At 39.3% G+C, this 24332-nt stretch overlaps 1 protein-coding gene and 1 long non-coding RNA gene across 5 annotated transcripts in view; one reads left to right on the forward strand and one right to left on the reverse strand.

Annotated features, from left to right (window-relative positions):
• The window catches only part of LOC118744327 (pneumococcal serine-rich repeat protein), a 211003-nt gene that overhangs the window by 9708 nt on the left and 176963 nt on the right, over positions 1–24332 (reverse strand). For 3 of the 4 annotated variants that reach the window (XM_036477247.1, XM_036477245.1, XM_036477244.1), the window contains 4 exons: positions 12811–13186; positions 10221–11036; positions 8054–9953; positions 7247–7650 (listed from right to left, as the gene is read on the reverse strand). In XM_036477247.1, the coding sequence (XP_036333140.1) occupies positions 7247–7650; positions 8054–9953; positions 10221–11036; positions 12811–13186 (3496 nt within the window). The remainder of the gene's footprint in view (positions 1–7246; positions 7651–8053; positions 9954–10220; positions 11037–12810; positions 13187–24332) is intronic. The other variant, XM_036477246.1, reaches the window with a different exon arrangement.
• LOC118744328 lies at positions 587–16017 on the forward strand. Its single transcript, XR_004993526.1, has 3 exons — positions 587–773; positions 15703–15800; positions 15865–16017. It is a non-coding gene; the product is annotated as an uncharacterized LOC118744328 (long non-coding RNA).

A 24332-nucleotide genomic window follows, 5' to 3' on the forward strand; every position in this document is an offset into this window, starting at 1 on the left:
CAGTAGCACCTCCCCCAATTATCGACAGCATTTGAATTTTGACCTTTTTCGCCGAGTTGCAACTCGCGAAAATGGAAAGAGTTCGAAGTGGTAAAAATGTGAATGCGGAAGTTACAAAAAAAAAATCTGCTAAAACAAGAATACAACCCGGCAGTAGAAGCAAGTTTTTTCAGGACTATACCATTTGAGGCTGGCACTAGTGAGTTAAATAGTTTTACTAATTTTAGCACAGATTTGATTTACGATGCAAATGTAGCTAGTAAAGTTAATGTGTATACCTACGTACTATATATGCGTGTGTATATTGTACGAAAAAGTCCGAAATGAAGTCGCCGCACTTTTCTTTCGCTTTAACTGCGTGAAAATGAGTAGAGTGAAATTTTTAGGTACAGTACTAAAGATTTTTACCACAGGGAACATTTTGAATGATTTTATTAGCAAATCAGCAATAGAGTATGCTAACATATGTATGTACATACACGCATAGTTGTAGATATAATGCGCTATTCTGTGATGAAAATTTCACGTTTTTTATTTTATTCTTTTTCACTTTGTTGATTTTTGTTTTTTTCAGCCAAGTGGCAAATCGCTGGTCAAAAGTGGGTGTTACATGTGTACACCAGTGATGGACGATAGTTAGAAAATTAAGCAAAAAACGGTAGCAGAGCACATAGCTGGAGATGCGAGGCAGAACTGCAAGCAGCGTGCGGTGCTGGGCCAAGGTGTGGTGGTAATTTATGAGTGGCCAAATATGCATTTGTGTATGATTGCAGGTAAAGTATACGCCACACAATTTTAAAGAGAAGCGAGGGCAAATTTGCCGCATAAGTGCAAATATCTTAGCATGTGTAGGTGTTTGTATGATGTGTGAGTGAATGTGCGCAATATGCGAATGTACCTACATATGTACATATGTATGCAAAGAATTCGCTTTTAATTGGATCAATAATCGGATACTTTTTGCTGCTTTTTTACCCAATTAATGGCGAATATATTCAGCATATTACGGTATATGTAATTTCGTATCAGCCAATGCATGTATGAGTGTGTAAAAGTACATATATCTATGTATGTACATTAAACGGCATCACCAAAACAAGTTGCGGGTTTTCCGCCGGGATTAAAAAATTTATTATATTTTATGACGTCCACCAAAATATTTCGGAAAAATATTAAGATTTAAGTGAGCTGGACCGATTTTAAAATACCTCCAAAAATGGAGTTTTTTATGAATAAAAATAGTTTCTTAGAAACGTCTTTGAATAAAAATCCCCTCAAGTGACAAGACGGTTTAAGCTTAAAAAATTTGCATAAAAATATTCGAAACAAGTAAGAAAGTCTAGGTTCGGGCGGAGCCGAACATTAAATACCCGGCGCAAATATTAAATATAATATTATGTTTTTTCACCTTTCCGAAACCTACCGCTAGATGGTAAGCCGGGGTGTATCAATTTTGAGTAAATTAACGTCCTTCAATTTCGAAATATTGAAGTTTCAAGCATTTCTGAAATTTACCGTTATATAAAAAGCGGCCGTAATTTTAGTCCGATTTCAATAATTTTCAATGCTTTGCTTTCATGTGGCAAGCACAATAACCACACCGAGTTTGGTACAAATTGGTAGAACGGTTACCGATATACATATATGTGATCATAAGTGGCCGGTGTCCCGCCCACTTTCCAAAATTTTACCATAAACGTATTTCTTGGTAAAGAATTGTTGCAAGCATCAATTTTGAATAAATTAGCTTTAATATTTTCTGATTTATCGAAGATTTTGCATTTCTCTAAATTACCGTTATATGCGATGTGGGCGTGGTTATTGTCCGATTTTAAAAATTTTCGGCCATTTGGTATGCTGTGCGAAGGCCAACAACTGCGCCAAGTTTGGAAGAATTTGGTGCAGCGGTTCCTAAGATATACACATGTAACCATAAGTAGGCGTGGCTATGCCCATTTTCCAAAAATGTAAAATATTCTTATTTTTCGTCTAAAAATAATTGTAAATATCAATTTTGAGTGAATTATCTTCAGTAGTTACTAAAATATCGCAGTTTTCGTATTTCTGGAAATTACCGTTATATGGGAAGTGGGCGTGGTTACAGTCCGATTTCGCCCATTTTCAATACCAACCTACCTTGGATTAAGGGAAACCTACATACCAAATTTCGTTGAGATATCTCAATTTTTGCTCGAGTTATCGTGTACACGGACGGACGGACAGACGGACAGTCGGACAGACGGACGGACAGACAGACATGGCTTAATCGATTTATTTTTTCATCCTGATCATTTATGTATACATTTGTCTATATCTATCTCGATTCGTTTTGGCTGTTACAAACAACCGTTATGTGAACAAAATTAATATACCCTTGTGCACAAGTGCGCTCGGGTATAAAAAATTGTCAACGGAATCGTAATAATAACATTTTTGTTGCTGTTATTTTAACTTTTTTCAAAGATTGGTATAAGAAAAACTTGAATAACTGAACCTAAACTATTCCAATTTAGACTTATGGGATCTCAGTAGAAAGGTATTTTCGCACTCTTTTTATTTCTTTGCTAATAAACTCCTTCAAAGGATGAAAGGGACAGGTAGGATGTACGAGCGTCAATCCGAGTTGAATTAAAAAGTTTTGGTATGTGAAACAAATTGGGATACGAATGACTTTTTTCCACAGAAATAATAATATCAACTAAGTTCCCATAAGTCTAAATCAGAATAGTTTCGGCCCAGTTATTAAAGTTTTTCGTAAATCAATCATTGAAACAAGTTAAAATTCAGCATCAAAAATCTCATTTTACGATTTCGTTGAAAAGATTTTTAAACTTTTTTTTGCAGATTTTTTAAGTTTAATCTGAGTTGTCATCTCAGGCGATGTTTTTCAAGAAGTTCTTTAAGAAACTATTTTTATTCATAAAAAACTCCATTTTTGGAGGTATTTTCAAATCGGTCCAGCTCGCTTAAATCTTAATATTTTTCCGAGATATTTTGGCGGACGTTTCAATTATAATAACTTTTGCAATCCGGGCGGAAAAACCGCCGCTGATGCTGTCTAATGTACATACATACATTTAGAATTGAATCGAAATTATGTAAATAAGGCGAAGTTTGTTATAACAAAAATAAAGAAAATAAGTCAATGTATCGAGTTTTGAAGGAATCTTAAGTCAAACAAGTGACCACAGGTTGATTTTTTTTAATTTTCATAATGTTTTTCGGGCGGGAGACCATAAAATTTATGTTTGTTTCATTGAGTTTTGTTAAGTTTTACATATGCAGTAATTTACAAACGTTGCACACCAAGCTTTCAGAGCAATCTGAATAGTAGAGAATTGTTAAAGAATTCCTGAAGAAATTATTATTTCCCTTTCCGATTTTTTGCCGAATTTTCTAAGATGAAATGTATGTACATACATGTATGTTCATACAAGGTGGTGTTACCGGAGCAGCTGATTTAAAGGCGGTGATTGTTAAAATGATATGATTTTTGTAAAAATTTTGTGTTTTGATTGTCATCGTGCGTATAGTTTGTTAGTGTAGTTTTTGTTTGTGCTGCCGCTATCACTTTCTATGAATTCGCCTTGAAATATATTGTGCACCCTTGGATTCGTTTTCAAAATCTCGGAATAAAATCTGTGTGTCAGTATTTTTTCATAACTTTCTTTAAGAAATCGTACAGAAATTTCTTTACGAGTTCGTGCCAACCATTTCATATGATTTTCCTTGAATATTCGTAAATAAATCGTTACGGACTCCCGATATTCTCAAAGATTTCGTAAGTACTGGGAGACTGCCTTTCTTTAATTTTGAACTAAAAACAGATTGCGATCATATTGTACTAGCTTCATAAAGGAGTATAAGACCCTAAAATCACGCTTACCACTCTGAAATTATGCCTCAGGGAGCATTATTTCACTGCTCGTTTAGAAAATCTCACACTTCAGTCCTAAGCGAGTTATAAAGGGAAGGCAAAAACCGAAAAATCTCCTTTATTCCTAGCTTATTGAGATCTCCCTTCAAGTTCTAGTAGAAATATGGAAGTGACGATTTTATTTATTTTTATTTTCCACACCAAATTTATAAAAATGTATTTAGTTAATTCGAAAGCAAAACCCACAAGAATCATTTTTTTTTTTTTTTGTTTTCATAGAGAACTCGGAAAAATGCAAGAAATTTTCATCGAAATTTAAAATTTTTCAATTCGATTTTCAGAAAATTTTTGAGCACGCAGTTTTGTAGCCCAATAAATTTGAGTGCAAAAAATTGCAAGTTTAAAGTCGCTCAAAAGTTACCGTTGATTTTCGGGAATTTTTTTCGTTGAGGCTGTTGCATACCTTCTTTCATATAACAAAAAAAAATATTGTGTTCATCAAGTGAAACTCGCAATCATTATTCGATCCGCAATTTAAAACTATGAAACGCGCTTAATTGCTTCTTAAGCACCGCAAACTGCATTGCTTTAAATTAAATTTCGTAAGAAATAAGAAGTCACGCCTTTGCTATCAGCAGCAAATAAGCTGTGTTGCACCAAACTTCCGAAAAATAATTTATCGCCAAAGTGCATCAAATATTCCGGGGACAGCGCTGCGAGCAACGACGAAGAAGACAACGACAACCAAGGCAGTGCCGCCTTCCGTCTTTCCTCGCGCAGCTTTACTGCGAAGAAGGCATATTTAAATGTGCGCATAATTCATGCAACACGCGTTATGCCGCACAGCAGCTACGTAGAACAACACAACAGCTACTAGCGGCGGCACAATGTTTGCCTTAATTACTCCTAATTGACGCTTACAAAACTTGAGCGCGCGTCAAGGCGAGTCACAACAGCATTCGCGCGCTGGCATCAACCGAAGGACCTCACTCTATGCGCCACCTTTATTTCCGACACTTGTTTTGCATTCAGTAGTGGCAGGAGTTTGTTTTTGCATTTAATGACACATTTCACTTGCAAACTAAGTGTAATAATAATGACAATAGCAACAACACAAACAGCTGCCTTGAATAACAACTATGCATTTTGTTTTATTAGTGCCGCCGCCGCCGCCGCCGTCGCCGCACAAGCTCCAATTTCCAACTATTGCCACTTGTAGTTAGTCGCTTTTCCGTGTTGCTTTCGCTTTATTGCACTTATTATTGTTGTTGCCATTGATGCTACTAATGTTGCCATAATACCAAGCGAATAGCATGTCAGCCTCCGACAAATGTTGCTATTGTGTTGCATGCAACGCGGCAATATGCAATAAGCTTCGGTGGCAAGTACTTACAAGCATGCAGCCAGTTGTTGCTTAATTACTGCGCATCGCAACAACAAAAACAAGAACAAGAATAAATAAGCGCACCGTAGGGACTATCAACCTATTTGTAGGCAGTAGTGGGGTTTTAGGGAGACGACTGAGAGTCGCGCTGTGGAGACAATATGATGCTTTGCATAATACTCGTACTCTTGCATTAATAAATAAATCAAACGGCACTCATCGACTTGCAAGAAGCTTACACAAGTTTATCCTTGCCGCTGAAGACAAATAGTAATTACAACAGAAACGTTGGTGGTGTTATTGCCACAGCATTGTAAAGGATTGTGGTGCGTAGAAATAAGCTGTTGGCCCAAAGGGGAAAACAGGGGCCTGCATACAAAGTTTGGAATCGCGTTTGATATATCCTCTTACCCTTATTCGCATCTTCGAGCCGTCGGTATACCATACTTGGAGCCCTTCATCAGTCATAGTTATTATCGCTTCACCGCAGTCTCCTTCAGGAATTCTGACCTTGTAGGGTTTGTAGAAGAATAACTCAGGATCATCCAGGAATGGTTTGAGAACCTCTAAATGATCCCGAAGATCTCCATCTTTCATGCTGCCACGTATTGGGTTGTGTAGCCGTGACGTGCTCTACCAAGCCTATTTTTCAATCAGAATGGACAAAGGAGGTATGCCTGCAATGACACCGAGGGCATCCGTTGCAGAGGTGCGCATAGCTCTTATAATGGTCACGCAGGCCAGCCGGTGCAGCTTGCTCAAGGTGCCACCAGCGTGTACTTACCATGAATTCCCTGATAGGCATAAAACGCCCTTTTAGCCTTGTTGATAACATTCGAGAGATGTGAGCTCCAATTGAGCCTTTTGTCCGGAGTTACCCTTAGATATTCGCCTCTTCGAAGAGCTCAATCTCTTTCCCTGCCAAGGTCTAAATACAACTTCTGTGGTGCTTATATTTAGTAGATCGACCTCGGAACTGTATACCAAAGCTTCATTGCTATTTTGTTAGGTCCTATTTCGGAGGTAACCTCAGTGATTCTCTCTCGGATTAGCTACTATATTATATTATATATTTTATTTATGGTGAAATCCGAAGATTCCATAAGATTTTTTAAGTTTTTTAAGGAAGTGGATTGGTCACTGACTTATCTGAGTATTTGTGGACAATGGTGCGAACTCATGTATAGGAGCTAGGGATTTACTCGATCGGAAAGTCGCCGTAGCCGATGAACATCGAGAACACCACAAATTAGAGGAGCAGATCGACCACCAACCACTTACGTAGAAAAATGTGAAATCTCCAAATATTCATTCATTTTTTAAAAGCTCAGTGACAAGCACGACATATTGTTGCATAGTGAAAGCTTCCTTAACTTGAAAATCCTTATTGGGTTAATTACAAATATGTTTCGAAAACTTTTCTTTAATTTACAAATTAGTTTATCTGCAAAATATTCGCTGTGTGCAATAACGCATCTTTCAAGTTATGGCTTACTTTCTAAGCATCAAGTGAAACTTTTGGAAATTTTTGTTACTTCCTTCATACATATTTATGTCACTAAATGTGCATGACTAGGTTGCAGGCAAGATAATAAAGTTGTGATTTTACTACCATTACGTATAATTAAAATTTGATAGAAATGGTAAAGCAGGAAATTTTCAACAAGAAGTAAATTTTTGAACTCAACAGGTAACAAAATCATAAGTATTCGGAAGCCATTTCACACACAAATATTTCATTATTAATACGAGAGTCTGCATATTCTAAAATAAGTTACACAAATCTAAAATAACGAGATCTACTAACTACGTTATTGGTTTCTTCGAGGTACATATGAATGCGGCATATTAGGAAATTTTCAGCAGACCATTCGTCTTTGCAAATTCAATAGCATTTCCTCCAATTTTGGATTTCCTAATATGCCCAATACCTGACTTAAATTTAAAATTTGTTAGTAAGGAAAAAAGAGTCGATCTTTACTCACTCGGTGAATCCAATAGAAGATCATGTGCGCCACTCGAACCCTCTGTGCCGTTGGGTGAAAGCTGTGATGATGGCTCTCCGTGGCCACTGCCGCCGGTCCTTTCGCGCTCACGCTCTCGTTCTCTATCACGCTCTCTATCCCGTTCCCGTTCCCGATCGCGGTCACGTTCACGTTCCCGTTCACGCTGAAGTACAGCACTGGTCGTCGGGCTGAGCTTCATCGGATGCATGCCATGGTGTGGATGATGCACCAAATGTGAGGCGGCGGATGAGGTGTTTATGCCTAGCGCCGATAAACTGGGCCCCGGCGATGTGGGCGAGGCAGATGAAGCACGTATCGCTGTTGCCGATGGTGGACCCAATGATTTTGTTATGGTCAATTCACCATTCGCAGAGGCGGAGAGTCTGCAAAGAGCCGAAGTGAAGTGATTATTAATTATTGAGTCAAAGCATTTTTATATTGTTCATGAAACAAATGAGAAGACACTTTACAAGTATTTAAATTTAATGCAAGCTACTAAATAGTATTTATATCAATTAGCAAATGTTCTTCTTTTGTTGTTGAGCATCAATTTCGCAAGAGAAACAAAAAATTTGTTCATTCATCCCGATCATTAAAAGTTTTCGTGCCTCTGGGGCGCATGTTGCACTGGCTCCTCACCGAAGTCTAATTAGCGCATCGTAACTTATCTTCCACACTCACTTACTAACTCACCAGAGTCCCTCAACTATGGTGCTGCGCTTTTTTTTTGCTGTTGTAGTTATTGTAAAGTGTCATATCATGCAACGAAATATTTTCTGTGCTTACCTATTCATGCTATTGAGCATGTTAGTCGCTACAGACGTCGCAGATGAGGGTGGGCCACTGACACCCATGCTCATCGATGCACCGCCAGCGCCTCCGCCTCCAACACCCATGCCCAACGGAGATGTTCTCAGTCCGCCGCCGCCATTTCCCAGGAAATCATGTTCGTGTGGTGAGCTCATATTGTGTGCATGCTGGCCGTGTTGCTGCTGTTGTTGTTGCTGCTGCTGATGTTGATGATGATGCAAGTGCGTTATGGCTGCCACCGCTGCCGTAGAGCTGGGAGAGGGCGAGTGGGTGCGAAACAATTGACCAGCACTGTTGCGCAAAGGAGATGAATAGCCTCTTTCGTTGGATGCCGCTGACGTTGAAGACGACAATACGCCGGTGGCCGATGACGCGGAAGCCGAACTTGTTGTGACGCCTGCCGTCAGCGAGTGTGGATGATGGTGCAAATTGTGGTGGGCCTGATGATGGCCTGGATGATGCAGGTGTGAGTGATGCCCGTGTTGGTGATGTTGATTGCCACTTGCGGATACCGATGCGGATGCTGTTGACGCCGCTGCATTGACTGAGGAGGATGCGTTGGAAGTGGAAGAGCTCAGAGCGTTCGAAGTGCAGGAGGAATTGCGACCAAGGGCTGTCAATTGTGTTGAGCTAGCACCGGCGCCGAGTGTCGGTGAAGAAGAACGTCTCAAATGCTCGCGGTCACGTTCCCTTTCGCGTTTCAAAGAATGGTGACTGAGATTGATGCCACCGCACACGCCACTACCGGGTCCATTATTTAGCGAGCCGCCGCTACGAGTTGGACTGCGTTTGATGTGTGTCTCAGTGCGTTCGGAGCGGTCACGTTCGCGTTCTCTTTCTCTATCTCGTTCACGGTCACGCTCCCTTTCTCGATCTCTTTCCCGCTCCCTGTCCCTGTCGCGGTCTCTATCACGATCGCGCAGCGCCATTGTGCACAGGGAAGTGGACGAGTTAGGCCGCGGCGATGGCGTTGAGTTGGCCTGGTGACCTGAACCCATCCCGCTACCGCGATGGTGGAAATGATGGTGGTGCGAACTAAGTCCAGGCGGCGGTGAAGCGTTCACATCCGTTGGCATATGCATTGAAGCGGATGCAGAAGATGAGCCCGCTGACTTGCCATGCTCGCGGTTCGGCGAGGCGAGCTCATCTGCGGGATGTCGTAGCGAGTGGTGGGAGTGTGGATGCAGTGAGTGATGGTGATGATGACGCGGTGACGTTTCTTGTTTGATGTGCAGCTGCTGTTGCAGATGGAAGGCGGCTGCTGCAGCTGCAGCCGCTGCTGCTGCGGCGGCTTTTGTACTTGACGATGAACTAGAGGCGCTTGAACGCTCACCCCCACTACCAATGCCATGAAGGGGTGGAGATCTGGCTGGCGAATGACCACCGCGTTCAGTGTTGCGCGCTGCTGCAGCTACGGCCGCGGCAGCCAAATGCAAATCATTTGACAAAGCATGCGTATGTGCAGCAAGGTGATGATGCGGCGGAGGCGGCAGGTGAGCGAGATGTGGCGGTTGCGACGCCGATTGCTGGTCAGCGCGCTGCTGCTGCGCTTGATGCATTGCTTGGGGGGAGGCGCGCAGGTGATGATTTGCTGCAGCAGCCGCGAATAGTTCCGGGTGTAGCGCGGCCAACAGCTGCTGAACGCTACTCGAGAATAAGTTCGGCTTGAGTAAATTCGTTGGTGTTTGTGCTAGTTGGGGCAGGGTTGAGGCGTGCTGGAGAGCGGCTAGCGCTGGTGGTAGCGGAGGCGGTAAGAGCGCTTGTTGCTGCTGCTGTTGCTGGAATGACGCGAAGGCGCCGAAATTCTGCAAAAACTGCTCGTTGGTGTTAATCTGCGGGCTGACCGGAATTGTGAGTATGGTCTGAACGGCAATGCCTGGAAACGCGGAGTAATAGTAAGAATTAATAAAATTTCAAATTTTTGATAAAACAAGATACAGCTTTAAGCTAATTAAAAAAGGTAGTTCTGGGAGGATATGCTTTTTGCTAGAGGACATTAGTCAATTTTATCTCTTTTATTTCTACGTGCTGCATACTTCGCAAGCGTTTCCCAAATATGTTTTGTATACCCTCTTTTTGAAAAGGCAACGCACCCTTCGCTACACTTAAATTCTAAAAACAACTTGGCTCTTTTTCTACTCACCTTGCGCCGTTGGTATGAGCAGCTGCGCTCCCTGCACGCCTTGCACCAGCTGCCCCGAGGCAAGTATCAATTGCGGCATTTGACCACTCGCCGTTGGTGTGGAAAGCGTGGGTGGCGGTGAGGCAGTGGCTGCCGCACCAGCTGCTGCTGCTGCCGCCGCAGCTGCTGCAGCCGAATTCAACACATTTGCCAATGTATTCTGAGCCATTGTCTGTGCCTGCATCGAGCTCGAATTGGGAGATGTACTGCTGGGATTATCCTGACCAGTACCGCCGCCGCCGCCACAATTGCCGGCATGTGACATGACTTTGTTATTATTGTTAGAGGCAGCTGCGGCAGCGGCTGCTGCGGCGAGCACATTCGAAGCGGAAAGAGCACTGGGCGAGCACGGAGCGCTGTGTGTGCCGGTGGCGGTGGCGCCCACCGAGGGCAGACAGGCAGTGATGCCACTGTTACCACTCGCACCGGCACCAACAGTCAAATTGAGCGGCGAATTGAGTGCTGCTGCTGCAGCCGCTGAAGCGCTGATACCTGCCGCTAATCCCTGAAGACTTGCTAATGCTGCAGCCGTCGCCGGAGTGACATTCTGGCCCACACTAACCGGCGTGGCCGTGCCGTCGGGTGGTGTGTGCAGGTTGGGATGTTGCGAGTGGAGATGGTGGTGATGATGGTGAATGCCATTGCCGCCGCCATTGGCATGTTGCATGTGATGGTGTTGTTGTTGTTGTTGCTGCTGTTGTTGTTGTTGTTGCTGCTGCTGCTGTTGCTGAAGCGTAGCTAAATTTTGTAATTTTTGTAAATTTATCATGTCTTGCACTGCGGAGTGTACGGTTACGAGGAGTGCATAATTGTTGTTGTTATTGTTATTGGTGGATTTGTGAACAACATTTTGTTTTTGTTTTTGATAATGAAGTTTAATGCGATGGTGACGGCCAATGTGCAGTGTGATGGAAGCAGAGCGGTGTGTTAGGGGTAGGAAAGAGTAAAAATGAGACAAGTTGCAAGTTATTAGTAAAATTGTGTGGGTCTCGCTTTGATGAGTTAAATTCTTGTCCTGTGTCCTGTGTCCTGAGTCTCGTCTGCGGGCCATTGCAAAGGTCTATTATATTGCTAGTAGGTTGCCTGTTCGCTTGTTTTGTATGAGTATATGAATTTGGTAAGTACATATCTGCAAGTGTGTGATGATTCTCTGTTTCGGCGATTAGTTGAACAGTTATGGGGATTCCCTAAACGCTTAAAGGATACTCGTGTTAATTGAAACAATTAAAGGGTTCAAATAAGTTGAAGCGAGAGGGCCTTTGCATTTGAAAAAAAAAATTGTCTTTCAATATGAAAAAGCTTTAATGAAAGATTTTAAGCTTTATTAAGCACGCTCTAATTTTTTTTAGAAAAAGTTAAAAAGGGGCTGAGAAGGAGTCGGCCTTCGGTGTCATTAGGTACAAGAAGCGCGAAGTATGGCTGCAAGTATTTTATATACAGAAAAGGGCAGCCGTGATTAAACAATTTCAAACAAATAAAAATAAAGAATAAAAATTTGTTAAAAAATCAATGTTTCATTTTTCTTCAATGTTTAATTTTTAAGCCGATTTTAAAAAAAGGAGGAGGTTATCAATTCTCCGGAATATTTTTTTATGTATGTAAAATATATGTATTAGGAAATTTATAATGTTTTTTATCTGATTAATATGTATTTAAATCAAGTTTTAAATAAAATTTTCCATAAAAATGTCTAGTTGGGTCGGAAATTGATTCGTATTTAATTTTATCGATTGGGACGTTTGTAAGAAATTTATTATTAATTCTTTGTTGTTTTATTTAAAGTTGTTGGCCATCTTAAGCTGATTCATCTTCTACTCAAATTAGTTAAAAAAAAATTATGTTTTTATCAGGCTCATAAAATAATTCATATTAAAATTTTAAAATTTCATAAGAAAAATAGTAACTTACTAAAAGCTTCTTTTTTTTGTAAATCAATGTAAAATGTATAGCAATTTTCACCTAATTCATATTCAATGAGAATTAAAATTAAACTTTTCTAAATTTCAAGGTCACAACATAGTTTTTTCCAAAACAAATAATATCAGGATCTTTTTTTATTGCAAATCATTGGAACTCCTTATTTTATAAATTAAATTTTTTCAGTTCACAAAAATTTTTATTAATTAACAGAAATTTTAAAGTATCTCTTTAATTTTAAAATTTTTATCTTTCGACACTAATAAACATGAAAAGAAGAAAATGGCAAATGAATATCAGTGAATAAAACAAAATTAAGCTCAGTTTTACTAATTATTACATATTTTTGATGAAATAGCCAAAAATCATTAAATACAAAACATAAAGTGCAGTTCCCATTTAATCGAAGAACTACAATTAATAGAAAAACAAACGAAAATTTTAACTAAACCATAAATTAAATATAACGATTTCTTTTCACATTGCGTCTGTGCTCTTTTTTCTATAATGCTGCAACTTCATTAATTGAGGGGACTCCCCCTGCCTTGTCTTGTTGTTATTGTAATGTTTTAGTATGTGTATTTCTTTTTTATTTATTTTTTTTTAATAAAATTGGCTTTCGATATGTACTCACTAGTTCCGTTTAGATGCGCCTGCGCTGCCGCTGCTGCTACCGCCAATGCTGAAGCTGAAGCCTTCGCCTGCTGCTCGTGATCTTCAGCATCCGACAAGCGACTAAGCTGGTCTCGGCCGTCGCAGTCCTCGCCCACATCGGTGTCGATTTGCATCGGCTGCGGCGAAGTGGTCGGCGACATTTCGTGGGACTCATGTGATTGACGCGAATGAGCATCATTGTGATTGACCAGTGAGGCAGCCTTGGCTAAACTCTGATAAAATTCCAATTCCTTGACATGATCCTTGTCGTAGGAGTTCTGATTGTGCAAGTCATGTAGGCTGCTATTACTAATCGGCGAATTAATTTTATGGCTGATGATCTCTTTGTCGTAGTCCTGAAGAGAGAGAGAGAGAGAACAGAAAAACCATTGAAATATTTGTGATATTCCAGATTTCGTGTCGAAATAAATAAATTTTTTAAATAGTACTGAATATTGTAGTACACTAAAATAATGACACATTGAAGTATTTTGTATACAAAGCAGCTATGGAATAGCAATCCAACTGACGGTCAACTGTTGCATTCGATAGTGAAAAAAATTGCTCATACGCACTGTCGCTTCCCTACAATAAATGCCAATGCCAGCCATTGAAAAAATAAAAATAAAACATATTTTTGCCCTTGCACATGCCAATAGTGTATTAAATAATACCTAGCCTAGCATTCAACAGTAGCAGCGCCAAAATTAGCTGAGTGTATGTGCGTGTGTTTGTAGCAGCAATCAGCATTTAATAGCCAGCTTTCAGCAGTCAACATACGTCGCATCGTACAGCAAGCAACATGTCGGTATTAAGTGACTTTATTAAATTATATTTGTATTATGTAATTACACAATATGTTTGCTGTTTGCTGGCATTGCCAGTGTGACTCACAAATAATATATGCAAATAGGCATTATCGCAATGTGCTGTGTGTGGCAATATACATACATATGAGAGGCAGCGGAAGTGTTTCTGCTGCTGCTGCTGCTGCTGCTGCCAGTCTAATTACGAGTTTTCATAATTCCCTTAATAAGTATGATATGTATAAATGTATGTAAGTGTGTGTGTGTGTGTTCAGGGAATATCAGTGACAATAATAGCTGCAGTTAAAGTAATCTACTGCTTGCCAGTTCATTTGCTGTTGCTCTGCTATTATGCTAATAAATTAAATGTATGCTTGGATGTGCGATTGTAATTTTATTCAATTTTATTGTTTAAGTCATTTCACACGTTTGCCTGCTTTAATTTTGTGCTAGTTTGTTTGTTTATTTCTTGTTTGGCATTTGCGCTGTTGCACTGCGAGACTGACACTAATTCATGCAGAACATTTTACTTGTGATTGCTGCTTTTAATGCAGCTCATTTAAATACTAGAAGAAGATAAACACAGACAGAGGTATTATAATCATGTGTTAAACATATTTAATATGCGCTATTAGATTTAATAATGGGAGAGAGAGAGAGACAGACAGAAGTGTAGAAAATTAAAGGCATATGGAACACGAGAGGCATGCCATTTTGGTTCTTTTGGAGCTAGATTTAGCTCTTTATTTTTCTATTTAGCTCCGAAAATTGGGTTTTAGCTCCTAGCTCTTTTTTTAGGTATTTTCAAAATTATCTAGCACTTTTTTAGCTCCATAAAGTTTTAGTTATATTTGGTACATATAAGCCAAGACTTAAGCGTTGATAAAATGGAAAATTTCGAGATGCAGTGTATCCATCATAAATCTTGGATCTAGGTTAAAGAATTCAAAAACTAATTAAAAGAAAATCATTTTCTGGTAACGCGGATTTCGTTTAACCTTACTAATTTTACCTTTAAGGAGAGCTAGAAGTAAAACTTTCCAAAAAAAATTTGCGAAAAAAATTATTCAAATCAAATATCTGAAATTACAAATTCTAACAGTTTGTAAAGTATTTTTATTTCACTGTTAAAAGTGCCATAGCAATGAATTCGCATTATATTTGCACCTTATTTTGGTTTTAAAAGATTTATTCAGCACTTAAACTTATAAAATTTGTTGTTTTTATTAAAACTGCCGAAAATATATAGATCTTCATTTTAGCTACCATTAGTATTATTTAGCTCTTTTTAGCTTTTTTTCCGACCGTTTTAGCTCCAAACTAAATATTTATCTGGCAACACTGATGTAGGGATCAGAAATAGCATATGAAACAATTATAATTCAAATACGGAGCTATAAAAGGGCTTTTTGGGCAAAAATTTTGTATTCTTAGACTATATTCGATACTGGAGCTAGAAGGTTGAACAAAGAACTAAACATACTTTGTTCACATCAAAGCATGGAATTTAAACTAAAAGTGCATCTTCTTCTTTTCTAAGGGCTCCAGTGGGTGGTCTAAACACCACAAGCAAGTACTTATGAAACGAGCACATCTGTGTCTATCAAAAATGTTTGAATATTATTTCCTTTTTGAGTTGGGAATAGGTACTAGAAAACATGGTTAAACAAAGAAGATATGTACATAGATCCACGTCAACAAACCACAGGGGCCCAGTCCGGAACGATCCGGTAGGACCCAACCAGATTTGACACGGATTATATGGAAGTACACCAAAAATATTTACTTTAACGAAAAAATACGCATAACTATTAGTTGTCTACGCAATATTTTCATGATAAATTTCCTGTTCGGAAAATTATAGGTATGTATGTGTACATATATGTACTTATCATAAGTATGTATGTTTTATTATTCTTGAAGATTTAATTTTTTTTTAGGGTTATAGTTTAAAATTTTTACAAAATCAAACAATTTTCTAAGATTAGGTATAGTAAATAGACGTATGGTACGCCTTTTTTTATGTATTTTGTCCACTAACCAAAACACTTTCTTATTAGTTACAGAAAAATTCAACATATTCTTGCCTGCATTTGGTTTGTGTCGGGGATGGTCTTAGCTGTATCCACTGGAGAATTTTAACTTCTCATCCCACCGACTGAATGTAAAATTAGAAGCTGTATTCTGACTAAGAAAAGCACTAATATTATTTTCCTTCACCAAGTTAGCGTCGCGGACATGACAGTGGCAATGTTGTCGGAGCAGAGAGGAGCACCCAACCTCATTCTCGCATCTTCGTACATGCCATACGATGTACACGAACCACCGTGAATATCCTTCAGGAAACTCACCACCTGGACGGAGCAAAGGCATAAGTATGTTAGCTTGCGGTGACACCAATGCAGCCCACACGGCTTGGAACAGCTCGAACACCACCATTTGTAATAAGGGATAAGATCAATTACGTTTCTATTTGATTTTATTATTTTTTTCCCTCAATGTAGAGATGTATGCAATCAAGATGACGGCAAGGCTTGTGAACACGATCGACCTAGCTCCATCTGAATGTGCCTTCGTTGTTGACAATCAAGCTGCCATCAATTTCAAATTCAAGTTCAAAAAAAAAAACTAAAGGAAACTTACATTTTACGCCGCCGCTGAATAGAAAAGATTGTTTATTGTTTTTCATTGCAAAATCATACGGAGCGCTGAAAGACAACTCTTTTAACTCTTTAACTTTAAAGTTTAGATTAAAGTCCAATTGGTATGTCGCCATATGAAAGATGGTATTCACTCTAAACATTTATTTCTTATTTTCTAAGATTTGTTTAGTTTATTTGGAATATTACCGATTCGAGCTTTAAATAGCTTAAATACATTATTGAGTGGCATTCGCGCTTTTATGTTGGACTAATAATATATTAAAACATCTTCTTCGATTCTCCACTCCACTGAGGTCCTTGTCAATGCTATCATAGTTAATAGCCATTTGCGATGCGACGATGGTGTTTAATGCAATTATGTTAATTTCCTATGCAAATAGCCTGTCGCGCATTTAATTGCAAGCGCTAGCAACATTTTTCACACAGGCACGGGCAGCAGCGAGTCCTTAACAGAGAGAACAGACTACCACCACCACACACACCTAAACCAAATATCATTAGCCACGCGCTAGGCTACCTTTTTCAGTTTTTTTTCTTCAGACTTTCTTTCTTACTTTGCAGCTCTATCGCCTAGCGGCGGCAACTGTCGGGACGTCGCAGTAACGCGCTTTAAATGCAAACCTTGGTGTGAGTAAGGGTAATAGTGGCCAGTATTAATTGCCAATAATTACTATTGGTTTCGCCAAGAGCGTTTTGTTGCTTATTTTTCTTACTTTTTGTCGATTTCTTGTTCAAACATTTTTCAAATGTTGCGGGTCAGGTTCGACCTTTTTTGTTATCTTCGTTATCTTTGCTTCGCTTACCTCGATGCTGTTTATTTTTGCGATTTGTTTAACACCCTTAATGATTTTTTTATTTTATTTTTCGCATTTCGCCTTGCTTTTTGTTTTCGTCTTCTATTTTTACTCAGTTTGTTTTTATATTTAATTTGCAGCATTAGCATTAAGTAGGGTATCAGTGGGCGAGTGGAAACGAGTGGACGAAAATGCTTACCTTCTAAGGTAAAAGCAGCGCCAATCAGTGGAAAGTGGTCAGTGCAAAGATCGCTTAGAGTACTTTTTGTGTCGCCTTAGCTGGCTTAGGTAGTATTTAAAGGACGCCAGGCAATCGCATTCGTTTACCGCAATTAAAAGGCAGCCAAGCGGGTTTGTTAATTCAAGTAGCAGCGCTTTGCTAAGTGGGCAAAATGTGGGCGGTTTTAATTGGGTATAAACATTGGGAAATTATTGATATATTTACTCTCACTCACGTATTTCGAATTGCACCTGAGCTGTCGAGTTATTATAAATAATTCGATTAATGTATGTGTAAATAGAATGAAGAGTTATTATTATGTATGTATATATTTTCTTTTTAGAGCTGCCGACGAAAATATTGTCACTGTAAAAAAAAGCGGTAGCCAGTTCTTTACACTTCGTTCAAGCTCGCTCTGGGTTTGTGAATAACGGAATTTTTCCGCAGCTCAAACAAATTTTAGGAATGCTAGATATTTAGAGCACAAGGACGGCGCGTAGTCTGGGTGCTGTTTTCTGCATGCGTTCTTTTCGTGCTTAATTGCGGCAAAAAAAGGACGCTGAAGTATATAACATATCCATTATTTTCAGTTCCATTCAAAATCTTAGTTTTTCTTCCTGCTCCTTGCTTAGGTTAATCTAACTATTTTAGTATTCTTAAGTAACCGAATGTGATAGAGGTTGTCCTAACAAATATTTTATGTTACAGTGCTGGTTTAAGATCTATATCTAAGGTACAAAACGTGTCTTATTTGCTATTATTATTTAGGGCCAAAGTATGTTTTATTTCTGAAACTATTTTATTCGGATATAGCTCATGACGCTCCCTAAAAAAATTAATTAAGAAAGACTGAGAAAACATAAATCTGTGTACTGCCCTATTGAAAGGCAGAAGGGGGTGAATTAACATATGTGCAACTGATTTTGGAACTGAAGGCTAAAAGAAAGATGTCGCTTCATGCCAACTTAAATAAATATCTAAGTCTTATTTTAAACCCTCAACAAATCGCCTTAAAACGCTATTTCAACGGCAGCCGCTTATCTGCATCAATCAGAATAGTTGCACCAGCACAAAACCAGCCATATTACACTCAACTTCCATACAATCAGTCTGCTCATCGCCGTATTCAATTGAGCATTCGCAAATCTGTTGAAAAGTTAATTCACATTTCACATCAATGACCAACTTCATTTTAATTTTCAACGTTTTTTCGCTCATTCTGCCTTTACAGGCGACAGAAAAGGCGCAAGCAATGGAATGGCAGAAGGTTGGATAAATTTAAAAAGACAAGCATACAGACACACTTGCAGATGCTGTACTACTCCATATATATGTACATACGTGTATGTGTGTTGTAATCAGTGGCGTACAATAATGATCGGTGGGTGGTGGCTGGCGTTGGTGCCAGCAAGCAAGCAGGACATTCACACCAACCAAGCTCATACATACATACATATTTACATACAGACAAGTAGAACATATGGGTAACTACTTATAATAGTGAATGTATGCATTTGAAACTGTTGGCGTTATGATAGCGCCGGAAAGCATTACAATTTTTCAATAGCAATAACAGCAACAACGATATTCAGCATAGGTACAACAGCAACAGTCATAAATCTCAACATGGTTTCGATTTGCGCGCAAAACATTGAACTTTTAACGGAACGCCAGTGTGGCCACTATGCCAGGCAATGACCAGCCGAAGGCTAGTAAAGAGGCAGCCAGCTTAAAGCGTATGTACTATAAGAGTTATGAACATATAGAAGGTAGAGTAAAAATAGTACAGGTTGACCAATATACGCGCGCCTGTCCTTTAAATAATCGCGTGCATTTATTATAAGTGAGCGTATGTGCATATGTATCTGAGTAGGTATTAAATATAGTGTGAATGAGAGTAAGTGGAGCTTTCAAAAGAGTTTCTGTGGCACGCCCTAAAGGCAGCGAGCAGCTTAAATACACTTTTGTAAATATATGTGTTTTACACTAGTTTGTATGCATATGCTTAAGAATATGCAAAAGTGTGCGAAATATGTTCGCTAGCGGCCCAATGAATTGAACTCTGTTGGCTGTTGGTCGCTGGCGGCTCATTGCATATGCCAAGGCGCACTTATATTAATTGAATTCATGTGATAATTACAATATGTGTAAACTTTATTATTATTACCCATTATAAATGGGTTTTTGTTGTTGTTGCTGCTGCTGTTTTTTATAAAAACTTTAAGCACCTTTTTGCTGTTAATCGGCATTTTCCGTATGATTGCGAAGTAAATGCGCTATGAATAGCACTAACTATTGGGTGTTTCTGTATTGATTGTATGGCTTGAATGAAATAAATAATATTTAAACGATGCTTGGAGAAAGTTCAATATTTCTGTTCATGTATGTAAATATTATACATTGAGGCTCGATTTTTCACATTTTTTTTCTACAAAATCTGCATCTGATCTGGAAGAAATTTCTGACTGTAGCAAATCAAACCGATGGTCGAAAGTTGCGCACAAAAATTCAGAAAAATATGAAAAGTGAGTCCTGGCCGGTCGTACGACCTTTTTGCAATCGAAGTATCGCCCAACTGCCAGCAGCCAGGACTCACTTTTCACATTTCTCTAAATTTTTGGGCGCAAATTTTTTTGTGCCTCTCAAGTCTTTCTTTCAGCCCGAAGAAATTAAATTGCTTGGCTTTCAAATGGTAAATTTTGCCAATTCTATTTTTTTATTTTCCATCGCGTGGGAAAAATTCAGTGCAGTACCGCAAATAAGTTCCCATGCGCTGGTACCCATGTTGAGGTAATTTCCAAGTAATCAAAAACTGAGGTCAACTCTCTCCTACAGCTTTCCACTAGTAACGACGAGTGCCCTGAAATATACTATATATATTTAACCCTCTAGTACCGTCTCCAGACGGTCGTTAACTAAACACCTTTTTAGTGCACCTATAATAATTTTTTTTCTATATTCGTAAGGCACGATCTTTAGACAAAAATCGCACCCTTACGGCGAAGTAAATTTTAATCCGTTATGTCAATCCGTTTTATTGTAATCGGCAGTTGAATTACAGATTGTGAAAGACACGGTTAAAATTATTTATTTCTTGCTATTTAGTAATTTCGTAATTAAAGAAATTTTTTCTTTTGAAAAATTTTTTGATATAAAATAATTCGGTGGATTTCGTAGTTAAAAGCACCGTATTTTGATATAAGTTTTATAATTATGTCACCATTCGAAATGGAGAAAACTGCTTTCGAACACAGACCGTCTACAGACCGGCTTGGCGACATATAAAACCCCAGTTTGCATTTCTGACCGTCTGCAGACGGGATTGCCGGTTCGTAGGTCAACATTGTGTAAGAGAAAGTTTAAAATATGTCAAAGTATATCGGCGAGCCCGCCTCCAGACGGTCTTGGTTTTTCTCCCCTGTAGGCAAAAGTTACTGACTCGTGACATTTCTAGCTGGAAGTTTTATGCTTTTGAGTGAAAATATACTTCGTTTTTGCATTTAGAAATGCTTTGATTAAGATAAAACTTAGCTAAAAAAAATCCCAAACACTGCGTCCGCTGCTTAAAATTATTTTCAAAGCACCACGCCCTCTTCAACCGCCAGCAATGTTTCGTACGTAATGCTAGTATTAACACATTATTTGAACAAAAGAAATTGATTTCTCTTATTCGAATCCCATCTATAAAAAGATATATGACTGTATGCAAATACTCGTTGCAGGAAACGTGACCAACAAAGGACACTAAAAGCCCACCCCTCCTCCACGACAGCCCATCAGCGCGCGCACTTGTGCCTAGGTGTTCGCCAGACTGCCGCCACCACACTTACCCATGTGTGCGCATTAATGAAATTATGTGTATTTGCATTAAGCAAAGCGTATAATATGCATAAAATGTGCAATGAACGGCAATGGTAAAAAATGTATTGATGCTGCGCACTGGGGGTTGCAAAAATATTTGCCTAACGCTGCGACCTTAAAAAGAACCAAAAAAAAAAATAAAATCGAAATTAAAACATAAGCAGTCATGCAAGGGTGAGTCTGCCCCCGAAGCGCCTAAAAACAAATAATAAGTCAATGAGTAATTCCAGCGGCGCTTGCAATTTCGATGCGCTTGGCCTTTTTCAGCCGAGTTGAACCTGCCGCCTCCAACGGCGAGTTGCATATAAAAAAATGTACATAAAGTGCAGCAGTTGACCAGAAGTGCAGAAAAATTGCATTTTCAAAACCAAAACGAAGCGAAGGAACGAAGAAAATCCGTCAGGAAATTAAAAGAAACGCGTAGAAAAAAGCAAAGTGTCTGACTAAACGGCAACGACGAAAAACCAACCCCCTTTTGTGGCAATCGGCAAGCGCGGCGAGGTGTAGGCAGAAATTTTTGCAATTAATGCCACTAAAGTGCCGAGCAGAATGGTGGAAGTGGAAGAGCGCGTATGCACCCTGAAACTCAGCAACTCATTAAAAAATGAATCGGCCAAGCAAAATTTGCAATTTATCTAAGTTTTTGCTTTTATTTTGGCAATTTTATGCGCAGCTCCCCTTACCCGCACACCGCGCAAAACCACTGCTGCATACATTCACTCCAGCTGCCATTCGCTGCGTCCGCGGTTTGAGTTTGTGCTGTGAAATCAAATATTCGGCGCTGCGTATGCCAACTGCATTTGACCGTAACGCGTTCAATGTTTCCAAAATTTCTTTTATTTTCGGCCACCCAACGGCTTTCGATAGCGTTGCGGCCCTCTCTTCTTTAACAACTCCATATTTGCGTATGTATGCGTGATTGTTTGATTTTAAATTTTTTTCCCGTTTTCGTTTTGTCGCTGTACTCTGGTCACATGTGCGTTGTTTGTATGATAATTTCGCGGTACTCAGCCTAAAAGTATGCAGCGAGTGCGCCAAAAACGACACATGAAAAGATGCCAGTACAGCAGCATTTGCTGCCTCCCGTCTAGGCATTTCAGCATCTGTCTGGCACGTATGTAAGTACATTCATCCCATAGAAGCACACATATCCAACAGAACAAGCTCATCGCGTACCATACCACGCCCAACCTCTTTGTGCCAACAAAATCGGCTTTATCGCCAGTCGCCGCCGTTGATGTCGCTTTTAAGCGCTGTATCCTGCTTGCTGTTGATTTTCGCAATAATTCAATTCATTTTCTATTTTTCGTTTTTAAATTTTCTCCCCCCTTCCCACCTATTTTATTTTGCCATTTTGCAGCCAGCACAAGCAAAACATTAAAAATTCGTAGAATAAAAATAAAAGTTATTAAAAAGTAAAAGAAAATGAGTTGAAATTGTGCTAAAAATGAAATAAAAGTATATGTTGAAAATTATTGCCGTTCGTTCAAATGGAGAGAGCCTAGTGACCAATGCCCCACGCTCCATGCCCCATGCCAGTTGGCAAGCAGAACACGATTGACCAGTCACCCCGCCTACCCAAACGCCCAGTGCTGGCCAGCAGCAACCCTTAGCTGCGACACCCAACCCATCGGTGCAAACAAAGCAAGTGTGCATACATTGCGCCACTGGACTGGCGAAAATTTCGTTGCTGCCACATACATACATGCATGTAGATGTATTTATGTATGTGTTCATGTGCGTGTGTGTGTGCATATTGCTTATTCTTTGTTTTGTTTTGTGTCAAATTTTTCTTGCTTTTACTTTGTGCTTCACTCGATTTTTCGCGCGCCAAAAAAATATGAAAAAGTAGCGCAGTCGAGCACTCGTTGCTCAAAAAGGTTTTCGTATGCAAATATAAAATTAAATGCATATTTTTTTTTACTTTGCTTTGCATGCTATTTGGAGATTTACATATGTAGAACGGAAGACAAGCATACTTTTTGGCGTGGCATAGCATTGCATGGGAGTGCGATAAAACGTGAGTAAGTACGTTGTACTATTTTTACAGACGTCTGTTGAGAGAGATAGACTGGCGAAATACGGTGTATAGCGGGGATGCTACTTATGCAATGTTTTTTTATGGAAAAGTAAGCAAAAATAGAAAAAGTCAGACAAATTGGCGTTCTGTGCTTATCGGAAAGAGAATAACCAATATTATAGGTACGAGAAGATCAATTTTTAATGGATTTTTAGTTTAAATATTTTTTTTTCATTGGATCAAGGATATCTACCACCTCATAGCGCATGACTCTGTTGTGTCCCAATCCCACACCAGCTTTGAGGTAACCGCGTGTGCTTTCAGTGCGAGCAACCCCAATTTTTGAATACTGTCGCAGACATGGTTCACTAGCATGCACCGCAGCCTGAAAGACAAAACTAGCTTGGACCATGCTATGTATGGCATCTAAGCTCCAATGCCATAGTCAATCTTGGAAACATCAGTATCTCAAACACGGGTATCCTGGCGTTGTTTGAAGCTGTTCATTGTTCCAATGGGTTGTATTAGGAAAAAATAAGTTATGTGTGAGTTTAAACCTGAAAAGGCACTGATCCACAAAACTAATTCGCCATTTACTTCGCATCGTAGAGATGCCTGCTTCAAGTCCTGCTTCTTGAAAGGCGACAGGTCGAGAAGCGGCGAAAGTAGGGATGCAATTTTTGAGGAGAAACATCAATACATCGATGTTTTGATATATCGGAGAAATGAACATCAATGCTTACATACATATATCGTCAGGAAATCATCGATATATCTATGGTTTCCGGTGCTTTACAATTGATAAAGCTCTATTTGAATTTAAAGGAAAATTTAATAGTACTCAATCCCATCCAATTCAATTACAGAAATATGTATATACAAATAGATTTATTTCCCTGTATTTAGCCTTCCTATAAAAATTCACAACGCCTTAAGGGCGGAAGTGTTTGCAATACTGCAAGTAACCGAATGTACAATTGGCGAAAGGAGGCATGGACATAAAATCAGATTCTGCAGTGACAGCCAAGCTGCTGTAAAAACTTTGGAAACCGTTCGCACTTCTACAAAAATAGTCCAGGAATGTAAGTTGAGGCTGAACTGGGGCGAAAGGAGGAACTAGCTTGAACTTAGGTGAGTG

This window comes from Rhagoletis pomonella, unplaced genomic scaffold, assembly GCF_013731165.1.
Source record: "Rhagoletis pomonella isolate Grant_MI unplaced genomic scaffold, Rhpom_1.0 Rhpom_scaffold_00008, whole genome shotgun sequence".
In the NCBI taxonomy this organism is placed as follows: Eukaryota; Metazoa; Arthropoda; class Insecta; order Diptera; family Tephritidae; genus Rhagoletis; species Rhagoletis pomonella.